This window comes from Callorhinus ursinus, unplaced genomic scaffold, assembly GCF_003265705.2.
Source record: "Callorhinus ursinus isolate GAN/ISIS: 27379988/994484 unplaced genomic scaffold, GSC_fseal_2.0 scaffold6, whole genome shotgun sequence".
NCBI lineage: Eukaryota > Metazoa > Chordata > Mammalia > Carnivora > Otariidae > Callorhinus > Callorhinus ursinus.
Window position 1 is genome coordinate 47,102,635 of NW_027397068.1, and position 8,947 is coordinate 47,111,581.

An 8,947-nucleotide genomic window follows, 5' to 3' on the forward strand; every position below is an offset into this window, starting at 1 on the left:
AAAAAAAAAAAAAAATCTTTAAAAAAAAAAAAAGATTAGATGCAGCAGGAATGTTTGTACCATTTTATGATGCTCCACAGCAATAGCACTAGATTAATTATTAAAAAAAAAAAAAAAAAAGGCGAGGTGGGTGTGCCTGGGTGTCTCAGGGTTGAGTTGGTTGAGTATTCAACTCTTGATCTTAGCTCAGGTCTTGATTTCAGCTCAGGTCTTGATCTGGGGGTCATGGGTTCAGGCCCACCATGGAGCCTACTTAAACACACACACCACACATACCACACACACATACACACACACAGAAAACTTAATAGCATACATTTGTATAATTTATAGCACAGAGAGAAATAAGCAACATTTTATTTTTAATAATATGAAATGAGTTCCCTTTATTTTCAAATGTCATTTTAACAAGACTGAAATTAAATTCATTTAATGTTATAATAAATATTACTGTTATTGCTAAAATAACCCCTTAGATCTTATACCTATCTCAGTAGTGTTTGTAACAACTGATATTCATTACAGTCTGCAGTTGAGAGATTATTACGTTAGTTGTTTTCATCTGCCTGCCCAAAACTTCAATATAAGAGATGATTAATGTTATGACCCATATTGAGCATTAGAACAAAAAAGAAATTGGGTTTAACTACATAGAAGTAATGCTATTTGAGTACAGCAGGAGACTCTTCTCACTAGAGACCTTTCAAAATAAGCCCCTTGCCAGTCAGCTCCTCCACGTAGAGCAGTCAATTATCAGTTTTATCTTGGCTACCGGAAGGTAGAAAGAAGACCAAGTAATCTCAGAAGGCTTTCTCCACATCTGCTGTCTACGGTTATAAGTATATATGCCTTGTTTGCCTCTGTGTTTAACCTCAGCAGCTAAGAATAGCACACTTTCAATTAAGAGCCTTGCAAGAGTATCAGGACAGCTAAGAACCCAAGCACTGGGCATCAGTGTAGTTACACTAAGAGATATCATTATGCTTTGGATGGATGCCCATTAAGACATACAGGGATCTGATTTTCAACATCCTTTTTTTTCTGATTTATGGTCTTATTTCAAGAATGCTTTTTTCTTTTTTTTTAGTTGATCTTTTTTTTTGATTTGGTGGTTTTTAGTTGATCTTTAATTGACAGTTATTCAGATTTTGAGTTTCTTTCCTTAACGCCTAAATTCTAAGTGTCTTCGTGGACCACTGTCCATTACTTTTCAGTCCCTGAACAGATTTAGACACCTGCAGGGAGCTGTTGTTCTTCCTTTGAAAAAACAGGTAGTTACTACCTGTGAAAATGATAAAACATTTTTTAAAATAAATTTATAGTACATCCATTTTGTAAATCCTATTTTTGGTTCTGTTGATATCCAGACAACCTGTGTGGATTTGCTCTGTTACTTAAAGATTCAAGTTCAAATTCAAATATGATATTTCTTTGAATACATTTTCTCTTCATGGCATATTATCTCTGGAGACGTTCCTCAGGCACCAGTATCCTCAGTGTCCTTCTTGTGAGGAATGAGACACTGAGTGTTCACTGTCCACATGTATCATTCCCATATTCATTCATTCCTTTAGTCGTTCATCCTGTAATTTCTTGTGAAATTCATGTCTCACAAGGTTAGCAGGTGTTGGTTTTAAGGCCTAGAAGTAAACCCTAAATCTGACTAAAGTCTAGTAAGTGATCTCTAGGAGGCACAGTACAGGTGTTAGGATGGGCCGTTATTTGAACCATCCTTGACTTCACTTTATCTTATACACGCCACATCTAATCTGTTGAAAATCCTACTGGGTGTATTTTAAAAAACATGTAGGGATCCTGGCTGTTTCTCTACCTTCACCACCTCCACTCTGGTCTGAGCCACCATCATCTCCCACCCGGAGTGATGCTGTCACCTCCTAAGCAGTCTCCCTCCTTCTGCTTTTGCTCCTCTACAATCTGTTCCCAGCCTAGCCGGGGGGATTCTGCCAAAAATAAGTGCGATCATGTCACTCTTCCATTCCTAGACTTCCTGTAGTAAATCAGAGTAAAAGCAAAAATCCTCACAAGGGCCTGCAGTCTGATACCCATGACCTTGAGAGAGGTGAGAACCTCCTGAGCTCTGTCTCCTCCATCCCTGGCTTACACTGTTCCACATGCTGGCCTCCTTGCCATTCTCTGAATCATCCAGGCACATCCTGGCTCTTCCCTACGTGGAGTGTTCTTCCTCCAGACGTTCACACGGCGCGCTCCCTCTGCTCTGATGCTACCCTTCTCAATCATCCATCCCCCTCCCTGCTGCCCAGTCATCTCCCCACCCAGCTGTCTTCTTCGTAGCATGAATCATCTTTTAGAATGTGTTACTGTCACTTCATTACTAATTAATTTGCTTATCTCTTACATTTTTTGCTCACAGTCTATCTTCGACTACTAGAGTGTAAACTCAACAAGGAGTTTTGGTTTCTTTCCTTGCTTGTTTTTGCCTACATCTGTTTTATTCTCTGCTGGATGCCCAGCCCCAGGAAGAGTGTCTGGAATATAATAGATGTTTAAAAAGTTTTTGTTGAGTGAACATGCTCATACCTTTACCCTCTGAGGAAGACAGCCAAGCAGCATGTCACTGTGATTTGCAGAGTTAAAACACTGGGTAAAGAACCAGGGGTGCAAAGTAATAGTAATGAAATGGAAGGCCAGAACCCTGAGCTCCAAATCCTTCTTCAGAGTTTTGGGCCTTTGGCAAGATACTTCATCTCTGGAGTTAGACCAGTTTATATACATTACAAAAGCAAACAGAAAACAAGCCCAGTATTACATTGCAGTGATCACTGTTCTTAGAAAGTATTTTCTCAAATTAAGTTTACTTCCTTCCAGTCGAGGCGTGTAGATATAGTCACGCTTTGAAGTAGCCAGTGTGAAATATACTGGCCAGCACTGGCCTCGGGATGACTTTTTCTTTCCGGGGTAACCTTCAGAACATTCTACCAAAACTTCACATTCTCACCCCACTCCCAGCTTTCAGATTCCAGCCTTGCCGTTCTCGGACTGTTTCTTCTCATCAGTCATCTGTCATGTTAAATTCTTATGTAATCTCAGAAGGAGCCTCAGTAGGGCCCAAGGTCACAATAAACAGTTCTGTCTTTGTAATGAGCTCTTTGGGAACCAGTATGTTAGTTGATATTTTCATTAATGACTTAGAAGACTTCTGTCAGACCATTTATTCTACTAAGGTCTGCCTTGGTTGAGTGAAGTGTTAATAGATCTGCCTCTCTGCTTGGCCTTGCTTGATCAGAGGACTGTCATAGCACAAACAAGTGAGACCAGAGCAAATGTTCCCCGAAAAACAAGAACATTTCTCCTATCTGACACTGAACTTGTCTTCACTTGGAAATTTACACTGGAGTGTCTTTTCCTTCCTAGTTTATGACAGTGGGATGTTTCCTTACTGAAACTTAGGAAACTTTTGCAAATAATTATTACTCAAAGTTGTATAAGATGGCCCTAGTTCTTACAGATTAAAAGGGTTTTCAGGCTTGTTGTATTTTTAGAGAAAAGAGGGAAATCTTAAACAGCTATTAAACTATATCAGCCTTTATTTAGTAAACTGTTTATAGAATTTGGAGTGGTATTGATTTGCTAGGGCTGCCATGACAAAGAACCATAAACCAGTAGCTTAAACAGCAGATACGTATTGTCCTCCTAGTTCTGGAGTCTGGAAATCTAAAGAAGGCAAGAAGTCAAGGTGTTGGCAGGGTAGCTTCCTTCTGAGGATGGAGGAAAAGGATCTGTTCCAGACCTGCCCCCTTGGCTTATAGATGGTGTTCTATCTTTGTCTTCACATCATCTTCCCTCTATATGTGTCTGTCTCTGTGTCCACATTTCCTCTTGTTATCAGGACATCAGTCATCATGGATCACCCTACTCCAGTATGATCTCATCCTAACCAATTACTGCAGTAACCGTTTCCAAATAAGTCACATGCTGAGGTTATTGGGGGTTAGGACTTCAGTGTATGAATTTGGGACAGACACAATCAACTCAAAACAGTACATTGCTGTCAAAGTTTCTGATGTGCTCTGAGGCAGAGAGCAAACGTGTGTTTTACTGTTTTTTTTTTCTTTTTGTGTAAAATGGAAAAACTGAAAGAGAAACGAATTAATTTTTTTGAGGTGGTGGGATACCCCCAAACCTGAAAATTTTACAAAAAGACTATTCCTTTGTTCTGTCCACTAAACCAGACATCCATCTTCTTCAGAGCTGTATCTTTAAACCTCAAAGTTTTCTATTCTGTGGAAGCACAGAATTTTAATCTCAGAAGAGACCCAGAGAGAGGAAGGATGTTGCTCACAGTTACCCACCTAGTAGTAGTAGAACCAGCCTAGTCTGCCATTCTTCACACCATGTTTGCCACCTTCATCTAATGTGTTCCCATCTACACTGTTGATTGCCCTTGTTAGTTACTACTCTTTTTCTGTATATGAAGAGTAATTGTGGCCACTCTAAAAATGAATGCTATTTATTCACTAATAAAGTGAATGTTATTTATTCTTTTCATTGTGGAAAGCTAATTAAAAAAAATGTTAGAGTGCAGCTGACACGTCTGCCTGAATTCCTTTGTTTATATCCACAAACAGCTGTGTGCATATTCTCTCTCATTCGAAAACCTGCCATAATGGGAACTGTATCTAAGGCACCCCTGAGTTTTCCAAATTCTTCTTGACTCATTGCCTAAGTCAGAGTCATCATGGGGAGATATGGGCGTCTTCCATTTTCCTGCAGGCCGATTTTTCAGATGACTGAGTTTTTAGTTTGCTTCCAGTCCACATTTGGTTATTGTCGGTAAGAAAGGTTCATTAGTCGGGAATGTTCACACACATGAGCTCCATCTGTGCCATTCTCGTGGTGTTGTGCAGAAGACAGCTGATAACTCAGCTTCGGCTATTTGCCACACCACTACATCTGATTGATTCATAATCTTCTTTGTCTTTTCTTCCCATTTTAGCAAATTGATGGAGAAGCCTTTCTGCTTATGACCCAAACAGACATTGTTAAAATTATGAGCATTAAGTTGGGCCCTGCTCTCAAAATTTTCAATTCTATCCTGATGTTCAAAGCTGCAGAGAAGAACTCTCACAATGAACTTTGAAGGTGGTGAATTTTGAATACCATCAGCTTTCTGCTTTAAAGCTCATGTTTTATTCAAAGCACAAGGACAGTTATAACTCCTACGTGAGAAGTCTCCAAAACTCAAAAGAGCGATGCTATCAGATTATTTATATTCCTCAAGAGACAATATATACGAATCCTTATGAAAGTCCTTCGGCTTTTAACCAAGTACTGTCTAACAGCGGTCATCCTTTGGTTCTGTTCACTGAGCTAAATTTATCTTTGTACATCTTTTTGAGGCTGGGGGGTGGGGGGGGAAGGGGACTTCGTTAATTATTTATGGTAAAAGGGGGGGTCAGAGTAAGAACTTTTGGCATTTTGTAAACATTGTTGAATTCTCTTTCATGCACACAATTTCTTTTTCAGTACTTTCAGAAACCTTTTTATATAATCCAACTTCAACTGAAACCAAATTAGTCAAAACCTGGCTCAGATTTGCCAGTGGGACTGTTACCTGTATTGTTCATTCTGTGCCATATTTTGAATTGCAACATTATGCTAAGTATAACTTTGCAAGTCATGATATTGCCTAACTGCTTGTCATAATTTGTTGGGGCTGAACGGTGGTAAGAATTACCTTTCTTTCAATCAGTGTTTTTACTTTTGCACGCATTATGAAATGTTAAACAAATTACTTTTCACCAGCATCTTTACTATAATTACCAAAAACATGTATATAAATAATGGAATTGAAAAATAAAATATATAAATAAATTAGGTGATGTATTTGAATGGCATCAATCTTATACATTGTGGTGCCGTATGTATTTACAGGAGTCCAGTGGTATCAAAGGAATATGCAGTTCTGTTGGGGGGGGGATGTTTGTAAGGATCTTGAACTATTTATGAGATGATCTTGAGCTTCTCTCTAATTGCCAATGAAGTCACTGTGATGCTTTTCAGAGCTGAAGGGGTCGTTCTGTTGATGGAAACACTAATCCATAAAGAGCTCTGTCCCAGATCTTCTTCCTCCAGACCCAAAGATTTTCTTCGGGTCGGCTGAAGAGAGAGTATATGGATTTTACTGAAAAGGTAGGGTGTGAGGGGGCAATAGCAGTCAACACAAAGATTCTAAATGCTCACAGATCAAGGGGGCAGCTTCCCAAAGCAATTATTCAAGAACCTCCATTTTGGAAAGATTCCTTTCTCTGTAGAACGGTTCACCTAAGTTTTATAAATGTACAGATGCACTTTAAATGAAAGCCCTTGATTACCTAGAAACTGCTAGCACTAGTGTTTCTTTTCCAAGAATGCCTTTCCAACACAAAAGGTAATTATTTTATCAGCCTTTGGATGTAATGTCTACTTCTAGGATGGACCATTTGTTCGAGGGCTATTATAAGAGTAGGAAATAAGTTTGTAGCATGCTGTCTGAATTCTGGGGCAAGTTCCACCTCTCTCCTTAGTTGCCCTTATTTTTTCTGATGTAGGACTTCCTTTGATGTCCCCCATTGGGAGTCTGTTAGCAGACCTTTGCATTTGTCATAATTCAAAAGGGCCGTAGCATCTGCAATGTCCCTTTCATTTCTTGCATGAATCTGCTTAAATAAGTTTTTCGTTGTTGGGGTTTTTTTTTCTTTTATGTTCTGTTCAGAATTTGTACATTCAAGTTGCACTTGTTATATCTGACATGAATGAAATAAAATCTTAATTGCAGATACTTTTTTTACATATGTATGATTTTTTTTTTTAGAAAGCTTGTCAAACAGGCAAATGAGAGCAGGAACAATGTCAAAGGTTTGGGCATTACCTCGCTATGTAATGAATCTGCAGAATTCAAAATTGTCCAACTGTGTCCCAGGTGATGCGAAGAACAACAATAAATAAGTAAGTAAATAAGTAGAGACATTTTAAAAAAATTACATTGTGTAAGCCAAATGGGACCTGTCTGCAGGTTGGAATATAACCACAGGCTGCCATTTTGCAACTTCTAGATTCAGTAGACGCAGACTCCAAAGTAAATAGAGTTATGTTAGTCGACAGGAGTATTTACCAAGTGGCAGGGCCATGCTGGGCACTGGGGACAGATGCACCGTGGAAGAGATAATAAAGCTTAAGTGAATTTGCCCTCATGGTCACGTCTGCCATGTTTAGAGCCAAACCTCACTGCAAGGTTCCTGCAGCTCCACCCCAATCTCTTCCCCAGCCTATGGGAACAAAGAGAGGCTTTCATTGACCTTTAGCCACAGAGGCTGTGGACTTCCTAAGGAAAGGAATCTGTAAGAATTTGGTAAATTCATTTGGGAGAGGAAGAATAAGACAAATTGTGGAACTAAAAAAAATTGGGGTGGGGAAGTGAAAGTTTGTAAGGAACTAAAGGCACATTCTAGTGAAAGGGAAGAAACAGAAACCATGGAATTAGGGACTAGTTTAGCTGACATTGACATGTACTGAATTGGTACTCTGCCTGTCCATTCTCACCAAAACAGTTAGTATTGAATAGTCATTGTAGAGGTGGGCAGCTGATCGAAATTTCATTTTCTAGCTCACTAACTTAAGCATTTTAAAGAATAGTACTTATAGAGAAAAAGGCATTAGAATAAGTATTTCTAGAGATGTATGTCATACAAATATTTTTCAGTAATTCATAGGAACCACTTTCTTCTTAAACTTCAAAAAAATTAATATGATGAAGTTACCCCCAAAATCCTCCTGGCACTGTGATGGAAGTATTAGCACACTTAAGTCTCTTCAGTCTCTAAACCAATCTGTTCTGTCAAAACTGATAGGTTCTGTTGAAACTGTGATGATGATTATCAAGGAGTACCTCAAAACTAATGTTGTCAGGTATCCTTATTAAATACTTGAAAAGAGTGCACTGAGTCTTGTCAGACCCAAGAAGTCCTTATGTACCATCTTTAGGAACAGAACAAATGGAATTACAACATGGGACTCTGAGCTGGGTGGATGAGGAACCAGAACCTGGACTTCAGAGATAGGCAGGAGAACAAGTCTAGGAAGGGGCCAAGCCAAAAACTAGAAACTGGTGCCCAAAAAGCTCTGGGAGGAAAAAGCCAGGTCCACATTACAGACCGAACAAACCTGAGCAGCAGCTAGGGCACATGCCAACACCAGATGTCAAAGCCAGGGAAAAGTAGAAAATGGTGTGAGGAGACGAGAATGGGGCCATTACTGTATGCCAAGGGAGGGAAGCAGTGAAAGACTCCACAGGTCACAGATGACCAGAACCTGTACGAGCAAGATCAGCCAGCAGTGAGGAGACCTCAGGAATGAAGCAGCCTTTGTTCTCAACAAATAAGGTTGAAGGAAACCAAAATGCCTGGGACCAGGCAGATCAGCTGGGGGAAAGAGAACTGGGGAGTATGTGCATCTTCTTAAAATGTTCAAGACCAAAATGTTTCTAAGCCATATTCAGACCAACGAGGCAGCCCACAGTCCACAAATGTACAGCTCCTGGGCATTAAGTCTTACGAGGGTGGGTATATTGGGCCAAGTGTAAGGTGTGATACCCTAATCAAAGGATTTGAGTGTATCTGAAGTGTAAGGTCTTTCAAAAACTAAAGCACCCTTGAAATTGAAGCTTGGGGGGCGCCTGGGTGACACAGTCAGTTAAGCGCCCAACTCTTGGTTTCAGCTCAAGTCAGGATCGCAGGATGATGAGATCAAGTCCTGCACTGGGCTCCACGTTCAGCGCAGGGTCTGCTTGAGATTCTCTTTCCTTCTACCTCTGCCCCTCCCACGTGTGTACATGCTCTCTCTCTTCTCTCTCTCTCTCAAAATAAATGAATCTTTAAAAAAAAAAAGTGTAGCTTAGACCATTGAATTTCTTAGAACTCAAACAGCTCTT

General features: G+C 39.7%; 1 protein-coding gene across 7 annotated transcripts in view; it reads left to right on the forward strand.

Moving 5' to 3' along the window:
• Positions 1-6,799, forward strand: part of L3MBTL3 (L3MBTL histone methyl-lysine binding protein 3) — a 121,318-nt gene extending 114,519 nt beyond the window's left edge. For all 7 annotated transcript variants that reach the window (XM_025865368.2, XM_025865385.2, XM_025865390.2 and 4 more), the window contains one exon: positions 4,976-6,799. In XM_025865368.2, coding sequence (XP_025721153.1) covers positions 4,976-5,119 — 144 coding nt within the window. In that variant the 3' untranslated portion in view covers positions 5,120-6,799. The remainder of the gene's footprint in view (positions 1-4,975) is intronic.
• Positions 6,800-8,947: the final 2,148 nt, after the last annotated feature.